General features: G+C 43.1%; 1 protein-coding gene across 2 annotated transcripts; it reads left to right on the forward strand.

The window, feature by feature from the left end:
* The first annotated feature begins 1,775 nt into the window (after positions 1 to 1,775).
* On the forward strand, positions 1,776 to 20,858 carry COIL (coilin). 2 transcript variants are annotated; one of them, XM_047080990.1, is made up of 7 exons: positions 1,776 to 2,025; positions 11,243 to 12,356; positions 12,479 to 12,562; positions 12,975 to 13,022; positions 15,562 to 15,631; positions 18,239 to 18,327; positions 19,893 to 20,858. In XM_047080990.1, the coding sequence occupies exons 1-7, from the start codon at positions 1,781 to 1,783 to the stop codon at positions 19,980 to 19,982; spliced, it is 1,740 nt and encodes a 579-aa protein (XP_046936946.1). In that variant the 5' UTR covers positions 1,776 to 1,780; the 3' UTR covers positions 19,983 to 20,858. The 2 variants fall into 2 exon arrangements, with proteins under 2 accessions (XP_046936946.1, XP_046936947.1); XM_047080991.1 differs by lacking the exon at positions 19,893 to 20,858 and having other exon boundaries at positions 15,766 to 18,326.
* The last annotated feature ends 326 nt before the right edge of the window (positions 20,859 to 21,184 follow it).

Here is a 21,184-nt window from a genome sequence, read left to right on the forward strand (position 1 = left end):
GGAGACAACAGAATCTGGAGCAGGCTCCAGGCTCTGAGAAGCTGTCAGCACAGAGCCTGACGCGGGGCTCAAACTCACAACCGCGAAATCATGACCTGACCGAAGGTGGATGCTTAATTTAATGGCTTGAGCCACCCAGGTACCCCTGAAAAAAATTTTAAAGGAAGATCTCTAGGAAACTTTAGCATGTAACTTGGAAGGAGTTTAAACAACTGGCTGACATTGCCAACGACATAAGGCCTTCTATTTTTTTTTAATGTTTATTTATTATTTCTGAGAGGGGGGAAAGAGAGTGCATGCATGTGTGAGTCGGGGAGGGGCAGAGAGAGGATCCAAAGCAGGCTCTGTGCTGACAGCAGAGAGCCCTATGCAGGGCTCGAACTCAAGAACAGTGAGATCATGACCTGAGCCCAAGTCAGACGTTCAGCCAACTGAGCCACCCAGGCGCCCCAAGCCCTTCTAGTCTTACCCACTTATATAAATGAACAAGTTTTCTCAGGATTTTACATCTATAAAAACAAAAAAATCGATCTAGAATCAATGTGGAGCCCTGTCTCATTTAGCAATATTCATCCAGAAAGACTTGACCTAACAAATAAAAAAAAAAAGGTGGCTCCATTTCGTTAATAGATGTTTCCATGTCCATTTTATTTTCCCTGTTTAATAATTATGTACCAAAATGTGTGATGTTTTATCCTATTTTGATCAGTTGTGTACCATTCATAACAGTAATAATAACTCAATCAGAAGATCTACAGCATTAGGGTTACAAGAAAATAAAATTTACCAAAAAAATTTCTTTCAATGTGTCCACTGACTACAAAATAATTAGCATTTACTAGTCCAGTAACCTTGGGTTAGTTACTTAATCTAAACCCTTTTTTTTTAATCTTCAAAATGGGAATAGTAATAGTTCATAATTCATATCTTTGTCATGAAAACTAAAGGAATTAATATGCTATGTGAACGGATGGAATGGAAATTTGAATGATGTACACTTTACGATTTACTTACCTAGTGGTTAATAAGGGGGCTTATTTTTATATTTTAAAATATGGATGGGGCACCTGGGTGGCTTAGTCAGTTGGGCATCTGACTTAGGCTCAGGTCATGATCTTGTGATTCATGAGTTCGAGCCCCAGGTTGGGCTCTGTGCTGACAGCTCAGAGCCTGAAGCCTGCTTCAGATTCTGTGTCTCCCTCTCTCTCTGCCCCTCCTCCACTTGCGCTCTGTGTCTCTCAAAAATAAACATTAAAAAAATAAAAATAAAATATGGATGGTGGTAGGTATTACACCGATAAGGTCTTTCAATTCCACTAGGCACATGTAAAGGAGTGACAAGTGGTTTTATTTTAAACGTATATTTACAATATACCAGGAAATGCATCTTTTCCAACTCTTTACCAACGAAAAAATTGTCAAATGTATTGGGAGTAACTGCTTTTTTGAAATTCTTTTCCATATATAAGCAAGTATCTTAGAAGACAACGACTGAGAAGTGCTTGTTTATCCAGAGAGTTGCCTAAATTTCGACCCTGCATAGAGCTCAGCGGGAAAGGAATGAAGGCATTTATTTCACTTATGCCCTTCCCTAGCCCCAGCGATGAGCAAAATTGAATCGAATCAACCCCGCTCCGCGTTCTTGCGGGTCACGGGAGCCTGCAGTAGCCACTGGCAGCCAATAGAGGGCACACGTTAAAAGGCCCCAGGGGGCGGGCCGCCGAGCACGCCTCTCGGTAGCCCTGTGGTGTCTCTCGGCTTCCGTTGAGCAACGGGCAAGATGGCGGCCTCCGAGACGGTTAGGCTACGGCTTCAATTTGATTATCCGCCTCCAGCTACCCCTCACTGCACGGCCTTTTGGCTTCTCGTCGACTTGAACAGATGCCGAGTGGTCACGGATCTCATTAGTCTCATCCGCCAGCGCTTCGGCTTCAGTTCTGGGGCCATCCTGGGCCTCTACTTGGAGGGGGGGCTTTTGCCCCCAGCCGAGAGCGCGCGCCTGGTACGAGACAACGACTGCCTCAGGTGGGCGAGGCGCGGGGTTGGGGGTGGCGGGGTGGGCGGCGGGCCGGGGACGCGCCTGCGCACGCCCGGGGCGCCTCGGGCCTCTGGAGGCCGCGCGTGGGTGAGGGGTGTGGAGTGGGGGTGGGCGTGGGGTGGGGCTGTCAAGCTGCTCATTCGTGCACCGGAGGGATGCTGATTGGTCTAGGCCGGGATGGGGCTCAGGAATCTGCACTGGGAGGAGCATCCTTCCCGGAGTGCTCCGGGGGCAAGTGGTTAGTGGGACAAACCTGGGAAGACAGTGATCTGGTGCCCGGGCCGGGCGCGTGCTTCTTGCAACCTTGATTTAGCAAGCGCGTTCTTAGCCAGACACTGTGTTACATGCGCCCGATGCGGATGTGCATGAGACCTGGCCTTCCCCTGGCGGCTGGCAAGGTCAGGTGCAGGGGGCCCAGGCAAATAGAACAGTCATGTTCTCTTCCAAGCGTGCAGTTTGTCCAGCCTTAGTAAGCTCCTGCCAGATCTCCTGAGACTTACGGTGTCATTCTTGCCTCACCTGGGTATTTTATGGTTCATTTAAGTAGGTGTTTGGGACCTTTTGGGTTGTGAATTGGAAAATAAAATAGTTTTAAATATGCTTTTGGAACTCAAAAAAACAATGATACTGAGGGGGCGCCTGGGCGGCTTAGTCAGTTGAGCTCAGACTCTTGATCTTGGCTCAAGTCATGATCTCACAGTCGTGAGGTCCAGCTCTGAGTAGGGCTCTGGGCTGAGAGTTGCAAAGTCTACTTGGGATTCTCTCTCTCCCTGTCTTTGCCCTTTCCCTGCTCACTCTCTCTCTCTCTCTCTCTCCCTCCCTCCAAATAAACAAACAAATAAAATTTAAAAATGACACAGAGGTGGGTATCGAGGAGCCATTGTGGTATGAATTTCCCATGTGTGGTTGATTTGTCTCAATAAAATGGTAAGACAGGATCATTTCAGTTTGGATTCTTATCTCAGACTAATTTATTCAGGGCTTCTTTTTAAAACTTCAGGTACAATGAAAAAGTTCTAGAGTTTCGAACCAGGCTGCTTCCTCTGCTTGCTCTTTGTTGAATATTCTTTCCTCAGAGCATGTCAGATTCATGAAATTTCTTCAGAACATCAGGGAATTCAGTTTGGAACAATTACTACATCTTTGTGTGTGTGTCTCTCTTAAAAATGGGAATGCTGTGATTTACTAATGTTTAGTTGTTTCTAAAGACAATTTGAAATAGTTAAAATTTCAAAAAGAGTTCTTTTTCCTTTTTATTCACTGAAATAGCTTTCCATTATTTGTGCAATTCAGGAACTGCTTAAATGTTACGGTTGTAAGGACTGTATCCCCTCCTGTGAAGTTTACTTTCTGACCTAATGAATTACTAACTTGCTGCTCACTAACTGCAGTGCATTATACCTCAAGTAATGAATCACCTGGGAATTCCACTCTGTATAATGAAGTGAACAATGTCAAAAGCAAATGATGATGGCTTTTATAAGAAATAAACAGCACAGTGGCAGGCCGAATTCCTCCTGAACACTTCAAATGCATAACTGTGTATGGTAAGAAATATCTCTGTAGCTGGCTTCGGTGGTTAATGGGGCAGACCTTAGGAAAAAAAATTGAATTTGTAAAAATTTTTGTTTAAAAATTTTTTTTAATGTTTATTTATTCTTGAGACAGAGACAGAGAGTGAACAGGGGAGGGGCAGAGAGAGAGAGGGAGACACAGAATCCGAAACAGGCTCCAGGCTCTGAGCTGTCAGCACAGAGCCCAACGCAGGGCTCGAACCCACGAACTGTGAGATCATGACCTGAGCCGAAGTTGGACGCCCAACTGACTGAGCCACCCAGGCGCCCCAATTTGTAAAAATTTCGTATGTTTTTGTGGTTTCCTGTTTTCCATCATTTCTGTCTTCCCCCAACAGATTCACCTTTCTCCAGAGCTGCAGAAGAAAGCCTAGTCTCTTTTTTTTAAAGGTTCCTAATATTGTTGGAGTAGACCAAGATAACTAGTTTCATGTTTTTGTATGTTACCTTCTTGTGTGATGCAGGCAGGCAGCCTGGATAATTACACTAGATTGTGTTGCTAAGCGCAGGAGACAGTGGAGAAGGGAGAGATCTTCGTGAAACACAAGGGGTCAGGGAATTTTGCAGCACCTTGAAGGACATGTAGGAAATGGAAATGTTGGGTAGCCCATTACTAGTGGAGGCAAAAGCTAGCCTTACTTGGTGAAGAGATGCGTCTGGCCACAGAAGGATTCTGGAGGGGTTGCCGGGAGTACTGAAAAGTCTAATGGGAAAAGGTGAGCCAGGTGGTGGATATCCCATGAGGCTGGAGAGGTTTCTCCTCACTTGTGTGCCACGGCCATTTCCCCACGGCCCATTCTCTCACGCGCCCACAGTCTGACTTTTTCTGCTTTGACAGACGAAAAAACATTTATACTTTAAAATGGCTCAAGGTAAAGAGTCCCTTATTTATCTTCTCACGTACTCTTTCCGGTATTACCCCACTCTCTAGAAGTATCCTCAGTTAAGTTTGGGGCCTGTCTTCCTAGATTTTTTTCTCATACACACGCAAACATATACTTTTTAAGTACACATGCCATTATAATATACATATTGTCCTGCACCTGACTTTTTTTTTTTTTTTTTTAAGAGAGACAGAGTGAGTGCCATTGGGGGAGAGGGGCAGAGAGAGAGAGAGAGAGAGAGAGAGCTGGGGAAAGGCAGAGAGAGTGGGAGAGAGAGAATCCCGGGCAGGCTCCACATTGCCAGCATGGAGCCTGAGGGGCTCGAACTCATGAATCGTGAGATCATGACCTGAGCTGAAATCAAGAGTTGGATGCTTAACCGACTGAGCCACCCAGGCGCCCTGAGAGAGAGAGAATCTTAAGCAAGTTCTGTGCTGAGCGCAGATCTTGATGCAGGACTTGACCCCATGACCCTGGGATCATGACCTGAGCCAAAATTAAGAGTCTGACTCTCAACTGACTGAGCCACCCAGGCACCCCTGCACCTCACTTTTTTACCTAACATATCTTGGGTATCTTTCATTTTAGTGTATATAGTATGTGATATACATCATTCTTTTTTTAAATTTATTTTATTTTTTTGTTTTAAAGAGAGAGTGCATGAGCTGGGGAGAGGGGCAGAAGGGGAGAGAGAGAGAAAGAGAGAGAGAGAGAGAGAGAGAGAATATCTTAAGCAGGTTCCATGCTCAGTGTGGAGCCTGACGCAGGGCTCAATCCCACAACCCTGGGATCATGACCTGAGCCAAAATCAAGAGTTGGATGCTGAACCCTATGAGCCACTCGGGTGCCCCTACATGCTTCTTTTTAAATGCCACATAGTAGGAGTGCCTGGGTGGCTCAGTCAGGTGAGCGTCCAACTTCAGATCAGGTCATGATCTCACGGTTCATGGGTTTGGGCCCCAGGTCGGGCTCTGTGCTGACAGCTTCGGATTCTGTGTTTCCTTCTCTTTCTGCCCCTCCCCTGTTCACGCTCTGTCTCTCTCTGTCTCTCAAAAATAAATAAATGTAAAAACAATGTTTCTTAAATGCCACATAGTATTCTTTTACATGCCATAAATTTATTTAACCAATTTCTTACTAATGGACATTTTAGGTTGTTATCTTAGTTCATTTGGGCTGTTATAATAAAAATACCATAATTTGGGTAGCTTATAAACAACAGAAATTGGCACCCAGGTGGCTCAGTCAGCTAAGTGTCCTACTTCAGCTCAGGTCATGATCCTGAGGTTTGTGAGTTTGAGCCCCGAGTAGGGCTCTGTGCTGGCACCTCAGAGCCTGAAGCCTGCTTCGGATTCTGTGTCTCCCTCTCTCTCTGCCCCTTCCCTGCTCACACTGTGTCCCTGTCTCTCTCTCAAAAATAAATAAACATTAAAAAATTAAAAAAAAAAATTAAAGGGGCGCCTGGGTGGCTCAGTCGGTTAAGCGTCCGACTTCAGCTCAGGTCATGATCTCATGGCTCGTGGGTTCGAGCCCCACGTGGGGCTGTGTGCTGACAGCTCAGAGCCTGGAGCCTGTTTCAGATTCTGTGTCTCCCTCTCTCTCGGACCCTCCTCTGTTCATACTCTGTCTCCCTCTGTCTCAAAACTAAATAATGAATGTTAAAAAAAAATTAAAAATAAATTGAAAAATAAAGCAACGGAAATTAATTTCTTACAGTTCAGAGACTGGGGAGTCCAAGATCAAGGTGCCAGCAGATTTGGTGTCCAGTGAGATTTCCTTTCTGGTTCATAGATGGCACCTTCTCACTGTGTCCTCATGTGGTGGACGGGACTAGGGAGTGTTGTAGGGTCTCTTGTGTACGAGCACTAATCTGATTCATGAGGGGTCCACGCTCATGGCCTAAGCAGCTTCCAAAGTCCCCACTTCCTAATTCCATCACGTTGGTGGTTAGGATTTCAACATGGATTTTGTGGGGACACCAGCATTTCGACCATGGCAGTTTTTTTGTTTTGTTTTTGTTTCTTAAGATTTTATTTTTAAGTAATCTCTACGTGGGGCTCAAATTCACAACCCTGAGATCAAGAGTCACATGTTCTACCAACTGAGTCAGCCAGGCACTCCCCATGGTAGTTGTTTTCTGGTTTCCACTGGTAAACATTGCTGTAGTGAGCATTCTTGCATGTCTGTGTGTGCTTGGGCAGTGATTCAGCCGGATGCATTCCCAGAAGAGGTACTTGTTGGTCAAATTTTAAAATTTGGTAAGTACTGTCAAATTAGCCTCCAGAAAAGTTGCACAGGTCTGTCTTTATACCAACAATATAGGAGTTACTTTGTTTTTCAGTATTGTGTGAAAAGGAAGACAGCAATGTGATTAAGAATTCAAGGTCGGGAGTCAGAACCCTGGGTGTGCATCTTGACTCATCAGTTGTGTTCCCTTGGTCCAGTAACTTTACCTCTCTGAAGGTGATAATGCCACAGCCAGACGGGAGGGAGACTGCAGGGAACAGAGGGGACCCAAAGAGAGTGCAGCTCTACCTTTTTACTCTCCTTGTTGAATTTCATCTCCGTTTGATGGGACAAATTCATTAAAGCCCACTAACTCCTGCCCTGGGAGGACTAACAACATTTATTGTATTAACAAAAATTAGAGTTAACATTTGCACTTGATCTTAGCCAAAAGGCCGAGAAGCGATTAGAGTTAACATTTGGATAGTACTTGCTCTGTCTGAGTCTGGCACCGCCCTAAATATACATGATAGCTTATCTGAGTATTAAAATTATTATTACTATCCCCATTTTTACAAATGAGAAAGGTTGAGATACTATTTTAAAAATTTAGGGGCGCCTGGGTGGCGTAGTCGGTTAAGCGTCCGACTTCAGCCAGGTCACGATCTCGCGGTCCGTGAGTTCGAGCCCCGCGTCGGGCTCTGGGCTGATGGCTCAGAGCCTGGAGCCTGTTTCCGATTCTGTGTCTCTCTCTCTCTCTGCCCCTCCCCCGTTCATGCTCTGTCTCTCTCTGTCCCAAAAATAAATAAACGTTGAAAAAAAAAATTTAAAGTGGCAGAACAAGGATTTGAATCCAATCGCTTGGGCCTTGGCCAAAAGTGGGTGGCCCGCAGTGGGTGTGGGGGTCAGGCTATGCAGTTGGACGTGCCTGTATTTCTGTGTGATCGAATCCTAGAAGTGAAGTTGCACATTTAGGGGCGCCTGGGTGGCTCAGTCGATTGAGCGTCCGACTTCGGCTTAGGTCATGATCTTGTGGTTTGTGAGTTCGAGCACCACATCGGGCTCACTGCTATCAGCACAGAGCCAGTTTCAGATACTCTGTCTCCCTCTCTCTGCCCATTCCCCCCCCCCCCCGCATAAATAAACATTAAAAGAAAGAAAATAAATTGCACATTTAAAGGAAGCACCTTGGGGCACGTGGCTGGCTCAGTCTAAAGAGCATGTGACTTTTGATCCCAGGGTCTGAGTTCAAGCCCCACAGGGGGTATAGAGATTACTGAAATAAATAAATCTTAAAAAAAAAAAAGGAGCGCCTTGCATTTTGATAATGTCACCTGGCTTGCCCTACAGAGTTTGCATGAACACCGGAGAGTCTGTTTTAGAAATTTCTTGGAATTAAATCTCTTTCACTGCTAATTACATAGGTAATTCACTTCTCTTTGTACAAGGACAGCTATGTTTGTTGTCTGTGATCCAAGTAGAGAAATGAAGGACATTGCCAGGGAAAGTGCATACCCTGAAAGGAATTGGTTGGTAACTCGGCAGACCCAGGTGAACCATTTCTTACTCTCTGGATGGCATTTTGTTCCTCAACCTTATTATGTTCCCAAGAGAAATGATTCTCCTCAGGAATCACAGATAGTGAATAAGGCGGCAGCAGTCATAGGTCATACCTTCATATCAGAATCCACAGATTCACTGTCTTCAGAATGGGTAAGGTGATGCCAAGGGCTGCTTTTGTAAGACTGAGGGTCTTGCAGGCTCCTCTGAAAGGCAGCAGGTGCTGGGTTCCAGTGATTTAATAAACCGCAATGACTGAACAGAGTCTTGCAACCATTTTCAAAGTTTGATGGAAAATTCAGTCCTAATTGGTTGCCTTAGAATTGAAACTTGAGGGGCGCCTGGGTGGCACAGTCAGTTAAGCGTCCGACTTCAGCCAGGTCACGATCTCGCGGTCCGTGAGTTCGAGCCCCGCGTCGGGCTCTGGGCTGATGGCTCAGAGCCTGGAGCCTGTTTCCAATTCTGTGTCTCCCTCTCTCTCTGCCCCTCCCCCGTTCATGCTCTGTCTCTCTCTGTCCCAAAAATAAATAAACGTTGGAAAAAAAAAAAAAAAAGAATTGAAACTTGAATCATAGCATTGCTACATAGTAAAACAAATTAATCAAGAATGCCAAGGGACAATCCATTATTCTTACAAGTTCCCCAGTTGTTCTTAGAGTCACAGGATTTCCAGCTAGTTTTTGCCCATTTAAGAATCACTTCCTTGCTGCTGGATGCTAAAGTCCATCCTGGGAATAGAAGATGATGTGTTTTTATAATCTAAATCTCTGATCGTTCATACTTTTTTTTTCCTCTCTTTATCCTGATATCAGTAGCTTTGACTTTGCTTTGTATGTCTGTGTATCTGTGTATTCTGAAGAATAATTGAGGGTTTTTTCACCTGCCACACTGAGATAAATCCACCGGTATTACAGTCCCTTAAAAGAATTTAAAGAATGTTTATATATTCTTATTCACCAATTATACTTTATTTTCAAATATGATTATACATCTTTCACTGGTTACTAAAAAAAATTGATGAAATATATAGCTGGATATAAACATATTGAAACATAGTGCAGTTGTCCATATTAAAACATATATTGCCTGTTTTTAGCAGACGATTTTGAGCACCCGCTATGAACTTGACACTGGGGACACTCTGGGCTCTCTGTCATTGGACTGCACATATTAGAGGTAGCTGTTGCCAGGCCATGGAGCAACAGAGCTCCTTTACTGTAATCATTTTGGATGAAATGTGTGTTAGGGTTCTTCAGAGAACCGGAAGCAATAGGAAATGATAAATACATAGAGATATGAATGTAACTCTATACATTCCTTATAACAGATATATATTCCTGTTATAAGGAATTGGCTCATGAGATTAGAGAGGCTGAGCGGTCCAAGATTCACAATTGGCAAGCCAGAGATCTAAGAGAACCGATGATAAAGTTCCAGTCCAAGGCCAAAGGCCTGAGATCCAGGGGAGCCGATGGTGTAAGTTCCAGCTCTAGTGTGAGTCTGAAGGCAGGAGCAGGCTGAGGTCCCAGCTCAGACAGTTGGGCAGAGAGAGGGAATTCTGTTCAGACCTTCAATGGATTGAGTCAGACCCACTCACATTGGGGTGGGCCGTCTGCTGGACTTAGTGTACCCATTCAAAAATTTTTTTCTTTAATGTTTTTTTATTTTTGAGACAGAGAGAGACAGACCATGAATGGGGGAAGGGCAGAGAGAGAGGGCCACAAAGAATCCGCAGCAGGCTCTAGACTCTGAGCCCAGAGCACAGAGCCCAACGAGGGGCTTGAATCCATGAACCGTGAGATCACGACCTGAGCGGAAGGCAGATGCTTAACTGACTGAGCCACCAAGGCATTAGTCTACCCATTCAAATATTAATCTCATCTAGAAATATCCTCACAGACAAACCCAGAACAATGTTTAACCAAATATCTGGGCTGTCATGGCCCAGTCAAGGTGACACATAAAATTAATAATCACAGAATGTCATGGAATTTTGCGATGGCTGTCACTGTCCCAGAGAACATAAATTGTTAGAAGGTTTTCCTAAGTTTCAACAAAATAAAAATGAAGTCTGATTTTAAGAAACAGCAGCCCACATTTAAAAATAAAATTTTTTATTTTTAATACAATTTAAGTTGGTTAAACGTCCGACTCTTGATTTCGGCTCAGGTCATGATCCCACGGTTTGTGCCCTTACCCCACTCCACGCACGTGCATGCTTCTCTCTCTCAAAATAAATAAACATTTAAAAAATAAGGGGCGCCTGGGTGGCTCAGTCGGTTAAGCGGCCGACTTCGGCTCAGGTCATGATCTCGCGGTCCGTGAGTTCGAGCCCCACGTCGGGCTCTGTGCTGACAGCTCAGAACCTGGAGCCTGTTTCGGATTCTGTGTCTCCCTCTCTCTGACCCTCCCCTGTTCATGCTCTGTCTCTCCCTGTCTTAAAAATAAAACATTAAAAAAAAAATTAAAAAAATAAAAGTTAAAAAAAAGAAAAAGAAAATAAAAAGAAGAGTGGGTAGTCTGCAGTATCACCATTTGGGGTAGGCAGCATAATAGAGTGGAGAGATTGTGAACTTTGAAGTTAGACTGAGGTTTGAATCCCATCTCTGCTGCCTATTAGCTGTGGACTTTGGGTGGGTTACTTATCTGAATTGTAATTCTGTGATCTGTCTTAAAATGAAGCATACCTACTTCATGGTGGCATTTGATTAGAGAAAATGTCTAGAAAATGCTTGGGATGCAGTAGATATTCAATAAATAAAACTCGTCACTTCAAAGTTGACTCTAAGGGATGCCATATAGACCATTTTGTCAAAAAGAGTCTTTTGTCCTGAAGTTATTTGACATTTTTTCACTGACTGATGACAGGTATAGTGTGCAGCCATCCTGGTGTCTAACTGTGTCCCAGAGACATGCCTGTGAATGACTCACTGTAGCTTTCTCTCTTGTTGTTTTGCTAGAGTTAAATTAGAAGAGAGAGAAACTGCGGAGAATACTATAACAGTCAAGAATGGTGACGATAGTCATTTATTACCCAGAAAAGCAAAGAAGAGGGCATTTAAGTTGGAGGAGGGTGAAGAAACCGAACTAGATTACAGAAATTCAAAGAAACATTGGAAGAGGCAAGAGAACAGTAGCAATGGGAAGACCTTGGATCTAGAACCTAAAGCTGCTACAGATCAGAGTATGAGGAAAAAGGGCAAGAGGAAAAACAAAGCCATGTGTGGTGTAGTGGATGGTGATGACGAAGAAACCAAAAGAAAGTCACCAAAGAGGAAGGAGAAATGCGAACTTAAAAGGCAGACCAAGAACTCCAGGTCTTCTAAAGCACAGACGGTGAAGGACTGGGCCATCTCGAACTGTGGTCCTCTGAAAAGCTCACCTGCTAGGAACAGCCTTGTCAAAGCCAAAAGGAAAGGCGGCGCGGGCGTCTGTCCAAAAGACAGCCCCATTTCCTCCTCAGAGTCCGAGTCTTCTCATGAGTCCACCAGTGATGGTGTCAGCAATGTCCTCTTGGAGGTCAGAAATTCCTCAGAGAAAACATCAACTGAGTTATCAAAGGAAGGGCCCTCGACAAAAAACACGACTGCAAACAAAGTGGCTGCCAAAACTGGCTTCACCTGTGCGGCCGTCAAGTGCAAGACGACCAGAGCATCATCTTCCAGTTCGGACTCCAGCTCGGAGTCGGACGACCAGTGCACGGTGTCGAAGAGCGCCCCGGAGCGCGCTGCGGGCTTCTTAAAGCCTGTAGGCCTCTTTGCAGGAAGAGGCTGTCCGGGCCCGGGGCCGTGCGCGCAGACCCCACACGCTGCCGGGTGGAAGCTCTCGGACGCAAACGGTGCCAGACAGGCTCCTCCCGGGGCCCCTCCCAACGTGACTCTCCCCACCAGTTTGGGAAGAGGCTGGGGGAGAGGAGAGGACCTTCTTTCTTGGAAGGGAGCTAGGGGTCGGGGTGTGCGGGGGAGAGGCCGGGGCCGAGGGCAAGCTGTTTCCTTTGTGTTAAATAGAAACCCTGAGTATCAGAAGCACCAGCAACTAAATGAAATGGTAACAAACTCCTCTACTATTATCCAGGCAAGTATTATTTATCGTGAGTGCGCTTCTTCCGCTAGGCCCGTGGGGTGTGTCTGCAGTTGATGTCATGGCTTCACTTTTGTCACCAGTAACAAAGTCACGTGACTCATGCTGTCTTTCAGAATCCGGTAGAGACACACAAGGACTACAGTTTGTTACCGCTGTTAGCAGCTGCCCCACAAGTTGGAGAAAAGATTGCATTTAAGGTACATTTTAAAACAACAATTACCACCAAAAAGATTCTTCTCCCTCCAAATAAACTTACTCATTGGCAGGTCAGGATTATTTATGTGTATGTACTAGACCCTTTCCAGATCATATCTGTCCTGTGCCTAGCATGTAGTGGGTACCTACTTATGGTTTTCTGAATGAATAAAAATGGCTGAGCTTGGTGTGTGGAACCTAGCAAGCGCTCAGTTAAGAAAGGCTCTGCATAGCACCAACCCCTCTCCACCCCAAACCGAAGAAACCTCTCCCACTGGAACTTCTGTCTCGCCGCAGGTCATGGCAGGGCTCCCAGAATGGTGGAGTGGGCACCCCGCAACTGCATGTTTTCTTGGGGGCAGGGGAGAGGAACTGCGGGGCTTGTGTATTTGTGGGCTCTTTCTTCTTTTTTAGCTTTTGGAGCTGACATCCGATTATTCTCCTGATGTCTCTGACTACAAGGTAAGGCTTTTTATTTAAAAATAACTAAGTGTCAGTATATTAAACAAGCTAAAGTCGTATTTAATACTGCTAATATGGATAATTTTGATTTTTTTTCAGTAAAGTTGTAGAAAATGGGAGCATTATCAAAATGTAAACTTTTTAACAGTATCACTGTGGAGCCCCCAGTGTTATTTTCCTTACATCTGAGGAAGAATGTAGAATAATGACAAGTTTAATTCTTTTAAAGTCATTTTTTTTTTTTTTTCTAACCAGCTTAGACAACCAGCTTAGCAAGCTTATTTGAATGCCACTCTCCCAGGATCCTAAACTTTGAAAGAAAATACTAAATAGCTTTCAGCCAGAAAATTTGATTACTTTCATCATAGGAATCTCTTTTATATAATTGTGAATTACTGCAGATTCTTATGGTCTAACATGGCCCCTTTTATATTATCTCTTCACCACAGGTAATTCACGAGTACTGTCCCTGTAATTTATTCACTTAACACGCGTATGGGACTTCACATTGGCATGAGCTTTATCACAATTCAGTAAAAGTTTGACCCCATCAGTGGGATTACAGAATTACATGTTCCCTTCCTTTTTTCATCCATTCAAAATTTTGTTGAAAACTTTGTTAAAGGGGTGCCTGGGTGGCTCAGTCGGTTGAGCGCCTGACTTTGGCTCAGGTCATGATCTCACAGTTCATGAGTTTGAGCCCCGCGTCGGGCTCTGTGCTGACAGCTCAGAGCCTGGAGCCTGCTTCGGATTCTGTCTCCCTCTCCCTCTGCCCCTCTCCTGCTTGTGCTCTGTCTCTCTCTCAAAAATGAATACATTAAAAAAAAAAAAACTTTGTTAAAATGCACATTTTTTAATTTTTATGTAATATACGGAATATAAGTCCATTTAAAAAATGAGTTGATACCTTGGAAGACTTTTTTTAAACCTTGAAAGATTTTTAAAATCTTGGTAAGAACCTTTCCTCAAAAGTAGGCTGGAAGGTAGGTCAGTTCTGGGTAACTGGTATTTTATCACATTTTTCATCTTTGACCCCTTTATATAGGTGACATATAATTTGTCATCTAAAGCAGGATACTTGTGCATGAAAAGGGTTAATATTATATTAATAATTATCCTGGAAGGAAATGTAAATGGACTTGTCTTGGGCAAACCAGGATGTTTTATCACCTTACCATAGATAATTACTTTAATTCTGTGATGTACTACAAGATAGAAATATAGAATTGGTATGTTCTACAGCCTCTACAAACTATGATTCTAGATGATACTGATTTTTTTATTTTTTATTTTTATTATTGGTTTTTTATTAAATTTTTTTTAATGTTTTTTATTTTATTTTTGAGAGACAGAGACAGAGCATGAACGAGGGAGGGACAAGAGAGAGGGAGACACAGAATCCGAAGCAGGCTCCAGGCTCTGAGCTGTCAGCACAGAGCCCAATGCAGGGCTTGAACTCATGAACCGTGAGATCATGACCTGAGCTGAAGTCGGCGCTCAACCGACTGAGCCACCCAGGCACCCCATTATTGGTTTTTTATTTCAGAGAGAAAGTGCATGAGTGGGGGAGAGGGACAGAATAAAAAGGGCCTTGGGGGAGAATCTTAGGCAGGCTCCATGCTCAGCACAGAGCCCAACACAGGGCTTGATCCCATGACCGTGGGATCACAACCTGAGCTGAAATCAAGAGTTGGACGCTCAACCAACTGAGCCACCCAGACACCCTGATTCTGATTATTTTTAATGCATATTAAATCTATGTTGGTCATCACAGTTCTTGCCCTGGAAAGCTATTTTCTTACTTTCCCGGTATTTAGGACTTTCTGGAAATGATTTTCAAAACCATTTGGAAAGTGAAAATCAGTACCAGTTTTTTTTGCCTTGACCTCAAGTGCTGTTATCTAGCTTGATCACTAGCTTTATTCCTGAAGCTTGTCTTCAAAAGTTAAATCTGTCTTCAAAGGATGTAGTCTCCTCCACGCTCAACCCTGTCTCACGTGTACGTACCTACCTGTGGGATTTTAATTGATGAAGGTGGCTGAGTGATGCCACAGAAGTCAGTGCAATGAAAGAAGAATTTATTACTTACGTTTCCCGAGGGAGGGGGAATGCCACGCCATGCAGGACCCCGGAGGAAAGCACCAGGGTGTCATCCAGAGGCAGAGACAGGAGTGAAGAGAAAGCCCGGGCAGGGCCTTTATTGGGGTTTCCTTGGGATAGGCCAGGCGGGATGGGGGAAGCAGTTTAGGATTGGCTCGTTTGAATAATTAGCAGACTTTGGGCTATAGGGGCCGTGCCTAGTTGTGTGGTACCTGACCCTGGAATGATTTAGATTCAGGGGAAATATTGGCTTGGTGTGTGGGAGTTTTATTTCTCCTACATATTGATTTATTAAAGAAAAAAAGTTTTCATATTGAGATAAAATTTATGTAATGTAAAATTTACCATTTTAACCATTTTAAAGTGTATAATTCAGTGGTTTTAGTATATTCCAGTGTTTCACCTGCTGGTTTTTGACTTGGACTTTTATTTTTGAAAGGAAGGAAAAATACTAAGCCACAATCCAGACACCCAGCAAGTAGATATAGAAATTCTTTCATCCTTACCTGGTGAGTCTTGTAGAAAAGAATTCGAAAATTTAGTCTCTTTATATCTACATTGGTTTCTAAATAGCTTTTACACACAGGAGCTGCTCTCTTGCTTGGCCTCTGGGACTAACTGTCCACTATCCCTGTCCGCACAGAGCAGCCCAGGAGACCCGAGCTCCCCCTAGTGGAGGTGTGTGTCCACTATGGATTGTTGGATCTGTTTACAAAGCTGTTAGGCAAGTTGTTCTTATTCCTGTAATTATGCAGTTTCATAAAAACTTCATAAACTAATGAACATTGATTGCAAAAAGAATTATTTCTGTGAAACCCAAGTTGAATGCCAACCCAGGAGTATAACTAAGAAATTTACTATTCAATCGTGTGGGTGGATCTGCTTTGAGATTGGGAGGAATCTGGTAAAAATCTAGGAAGATTCTGAACTCAGGCTGCCTTGCTAGTGTTTGCATTCTTGTATCCCTTTAGAAGAACTCAGAACTGGAAATTGTAGAAATTGCAGATATACATTAAGTATGTGGTTTATGAAAGAAAGAGAACTCTAGTCAGTGGGCTCCTAAGACCTTCTCAGGTCTATCTCCAAAGATTGGCAAATGAGCATACTTCAGTGTGTTAAGTCAAAATAGAATGTCTAAAGTATATGTGCGTGCACACTCTCACACATCGTTTTAAATGGCTCCCTGCTTTATCCCTGATCCATCTCACCCATTATTGGTTCTAAAATCTGAGAATAAGCGAGCTTTTACTGTATGTGGCTTCACTTGGGTTGTGTTGTAGGGGTCCCTGGCCACAGATCAGGGGAGACCCTTTTTCTTTAGCAGACCCGAAGGCAATTAATTATATTCTCTTTGTGTTTAAATAATGTAGTGAGTAAAAGATTCAAAACTCCCGTACACAGTAATCAGTTAACATGGTTTTCCAATGAAGTCCCTTTATAATGTTAAGTAAATGATTAGATATAACTTAAATTGGTTTTCCAGCTTTCTTCTCATTAGGTTTTATTTGAGGAAATCTCTCTTCCTAGGAATGGTGGGCAAAGAAATTTGTCCATGGTCAGATTCCACGACACAGCCTGATCACTGCTTGTCAGGTGATTGACAGTGATAACATCCAATTAGAACTTTTCTTCTTTGGGGCATCAAGAAGTGTCTTTTATCTGCTCACTGGTGGAAATACAGGTAGTCCTCGCTTTGCATGGTTCTGATATATAGGAACTTTCGTTACCGTGGTTTAGTTAACACCAGTTCCCAAAGACGTTAGATATGTTACCTGTTAACTGACTAGTGGCACAAAGTTCTGCCAATTCTTCAGTCCACAGATCGCTACGTAAATAACAGATGCCCATCATGATCGGTGACCAGTCATGTCACGTCCTTCCAAGTCTCCTGGTGATAAGTCACCGTGCAGCTGTTACTCAGTTCCCATACACGCAGCATCGCATGAGGCTGTGCTGTCTCCTTGTACAATCTCAGTGATAGACCCACAGGGCATCTTACAAAAATGGATAATGGAGGTAGGGAATTGGTCGACAGAGATGAAAGTACAACAAAGAAACAAAAAGTGATAGTTCTGGAGGTGACACCCAAGTGAAGTTTAAACTTGTGGAGTTAGAAGAAACCGCTAACCATGGGGATGTTGGAACTGCAGTTTATGTGAGCTTGACATAAAGGAAGAAGGTAGTGGTGATGACAGGGATAAAGAGGTCCCGGAGGTGGCATCAGCAAAAACATCACACAATTGCAAAACAGAAACAAAGAAGCTCCAAGAGTTATTTTACGATGATGTCAAGATCTCAAAGGAAAAAATACTGAAAGCTGATCCATGCTTAGAAAGGTGTCTGCAAGTTCCGTAAAGTGTAAAGATTCTCTGTGTTGTTGTTATGCGACAGGAAGGCAAGCACTGTTCAAGCCACCCTTGATAAGTTTCCTTTTCCTTTTTCTTTTCTTTCGCCTGATAAGTTTCTTACAAAGAAATAGAACACTAGTTCTCAGTCTTTTTGATGTCTCAGATTACAGTGTACTACATAAATGCTAGTTTTACTATTTTTCATCTCTCTGTACAGTAATTTTAATGTTCTGATAGTTTTTAAAGGTCATGAGACAATCATAGTTTTTCCATTGATTATTCAGATAGTTTTGCATGATGTCAGCCTGGATGGTCATTTTTATGGTCCCACACTACCATGCAACGCGAGGATTGCTGTATTACCAAGTAGTAAGCACGTTTAATTTCTGAGGACGGAGCAAAATACACAAATTTTGCAGAATTCATATCACGTTAACCTGCTGAAACAGGGCCTGTATCTGTTGGGTTACCTAATGGTCACACATTCTTTTCTGGGAGTACTAATAACAGTGTATGGAGCTCATTTCTTTTTGACGAAGGAAAGATGGTCTCTGGCAAATGGCCCAGGGGCTCCCGTCTGCTGTTACAGGGTGTTTCCGAGGGTCTCCTGTCACTGAACACTCCATGCTTTCATGTGCGTACCCAGCCTCCACATCAATGGACAATTTGTTTGTGGTTGTTTTTCTAATGATATAAATTCCCTGTAGAGGAACATTTTCACTACTGGGAAATGACTTACTGTCTCTCCTTCCTACCGTCTGGTTTCAGCCATGAAAGAACCTGGGAAATTTGATTTGGTTTATCACAACGAAAATGGAACTGAGGTAGTGGAGTACGCTGTGACGCAGGAGAAGAGGGTAGGCGCGCTTCTCTTCTTGGGATTGCTCGGTCGTCCATTCTCTCTCGACTGGTTGCTGGTAGTCTGGAAGATGACATCGCAGCTTCCGGTTTCTGGTGGTCTGGAAGGTGACATCGCAGCCGCCTGAACTGCCTGTATTAAAGTTGTAAAAGATCTAGGCCCTGGGATCGCTGGTCTGCCTACAGGGTGGCGAGTTCAGTGCCAAGTGCCAAGTTAGGGTACCGTCTCGGATCTCAAAGAGCCTACACGACAAGATTCACGAATAACAAAGTCTTATTTAAGATTATAGAGTTGTCTAAAATCTTAATTGCATAAGGGTTTCAGTAGAAAAGAACAGTGTATTTAAAAACCTTTATTGATATATACATTGAGAAAATTATACATATGTATACAGCTTGAACGATTATCACAGATGAACATACCTGTGTCACCAGCACCTAGATAAAAGAAATGGGATAGTAACAGCCCCCCCTGGAAATCTCCATCGTGTCTCTTTGCAGTCATTACTACCTCCCAAATATTACCGTGATTCTGACCGATGCCAGCTTAGATGTTTTGAAAAATGACATGAAAATGATGATTCTGTCTTTTGACTTCCATTTAAATCCTTAAATTGCCCTTTTAAGAAGTATATGGTTTAGCTTTTAGGCAGCCAGACTTCCAGAGTTGCTGGCAATGCTGGCTCATGAGGCTATGCTAGCATTAAACTAACTAGAATTTATATTTAAGAAAATGCTTCCTCTTAAGGTGTTTATATTTGAAAGGTTATGGATATTATTCTGTAGCTTTCAGTATTGCAGACTCACATTTTACCTGAAATGTAAACTTGTAGAAACCCTAACCAGACTGTTTTGCTTTGTCTTTAGGATAGATGACACTCTTACGGATTTATTCCCAAAACACATTTTTAGGGTCTGTGGTAGGATCAGCAGATTTGGCCACATCTCCTGTACTTCTTTATTGGCAACGTATGCCTCTGCGCTTTTTTGTTGAAATGTATTCTTGGAAACTACATTGGAAAATTAAACCTTGGAAGTTTCCCCTCTCTATGCCTATTAAACCGAGGCCTGAAGCAGAGCCTGTAATTACCTCTCCTTGACACTAGATGGCCCTCGTGATTCGTCCACACGGGCCGAGTGTTCACATTGGCTGGCTCTTGGTGAGATGCGAAGCAGCTCCTGGTTTTAGGCAGCACAGGAGAGCGACTGTAGAGCTGCGCAGAGGAACATCAGCAGTCCCGGGAAGAGTGCGTGGGCCGCCTAGCCACAGGGTCTTGTTGGGCAAACCTCCCTGACCCCTTTGTAACCACCGCCCTGCGCCCCGCCCCACCCCCTGCTCCAAATGAAAGAAGGGTAAAATGTGTTTAATGTAAAGTGTAGTTGCCTTCTAGGTAAACAAGTTCTTCTGCCCTAATTGAACTCAGCTTACTGGGACTCACATCATTCCAGGTCTTCAACCATTCTGCACAAATGGAAATATACTTGACTGAAGTTTTTAATCGACTAAAACCTAAATGACCTCAAAATGAAGCCTCTAAACCAAATGTTTTGTGTCTTTCCTCAGATCACTGTTTTTTGGAGAGAGTTGATCGATCCAAGACTGATCGTTGAACCTCCGAGTACCATACCAAGTACAGAGCCTGCTCGAGGATGACCTCTCCACCTCCTAGTCTACAAATGTTTGTGAAAGGGACTATAACCTGAACTTGTTTTTTTTTTTTTAAAGATTTGAAAGTTGTATGCGTTTTTTGTTCACTTTACTGCATAGGAAAAAAAATCTACCTCATCATTTAAAATAACATGGGTGTTGCTTTTGTAGACCTTTTTTTTTCCTTCTTCCAGGCTTAATTTCAGTAACAAAATTTAAAACATGACATTCCCTCCAGGCATTGTTATATATCAGCGTATATGGTTTCTTCTCTTTTTTTTAATTTATTTTTTGACCATCAAGTAGCCATTGTCAATAGGAGTTTATAACACCAAGTACAAGAAAATGCTGCATATCTTGTTTCAGTAACATTGTATTAAGTAACATTTTAAGACATGAAAGCATGTTACTTGACCGAATTTTTTAATATTCAAGTTGTTCCATTAAATGTGGAGCATCTTATACATTTCAAGTATTTTATACTTGTAACTGTCAAGAATTAAAAAGTAGGTGGGTTTGTTGCAGGCAATGAGTTAAGGAATCCTTTCACATTTTCTCAACTTTAAAATTAAGGATTTTCAGAACCTTGTGTAGAACAGTGAAAATAAGATCTTGTGTATTTGCCTGGGGACAAACGGGTGGTCCATCTGGGTGAGAGGATTTCCTAGGAGTTCGGCCCAGGGAATGTGTTATCTTTTTACAAGATCTCAAGCACCTGGCTGAGTGTGAAGTGAGGACTGAACAGAAACTTCCTTTTCTGTTATTATTCAAAACAGAGCTAAAATGGCTAAATATATACTGTGAAAATTGCTTTCTTTTAACAAAACATCGGGTTCCTCCTTCAGCTTTGCGAATTTCTAAATAAAATCATATTGAACTAAACTTCCATGAGTTGAGTATTGCTGTCTTGTTTCACAATGAGGCGAGAGATACCAACAAAATTCATCAGATCTAGGAGCTGTTGGGCCAGTGATGCTGTCCAGTTTTAACCTGGATAACATTTATGTGTATCAAATGTGGATTTATTGATTTGCAATGAAAAGTATTACTCCAGAAAGAGTGAGATCAACATGGATGGTGGATCTTGGCACTGGGGAAGTTCTTGTGTGGCACACTTTTTTTTTTTTTTTTTTAATGTTTATTTTTGAGAGAGTAAGCAGGAGAGGGGCAGAGAGAGAGGGAGACACAGAATCCGAAGCAGGCTTCAG

The sequence above is a fragment of the Lynx rufus genome, unplaced genomic scaffold, assembly GCF_022079265.1.
Source record: "Lynx rufus isolate CCGP_SWC_20201006 ecotype Redwood Valley unplaced genomic scaffold, mLynRuf1.p SCAF_18, whole genome shotgun sequence".
NCBI lineage: Eukaryota > Metazoa > Chordata > Mammalia > Carnivora > Felidae > Lynx > Lynx rufus.

Bases quoted from the DNA above. Each gene is read 5' to 3' on its own strand.
- COIL (XM_047080990.1), top strand. From the start codon at position 1,781: ATGGCGGCCTCCGAGACGGTTAGGCTACGGCTTCAATTTGATTATCCG. The intron at 2,026-11,242 runs GTGGGCGAGGCG...TTGTTTTGCTAG, and splicing joins CGAGACAACGACTGCCTCAG to AGTTAAATTAGAAGAGAGAG. The intron at 18,328-19,892 runs GTAGGCGCGCTT...GTCTTTCCTCAG, and splicing joins CTGTGACGCAGGAGAAGAGG to ATCACTGTTTTTTGGAGAGA.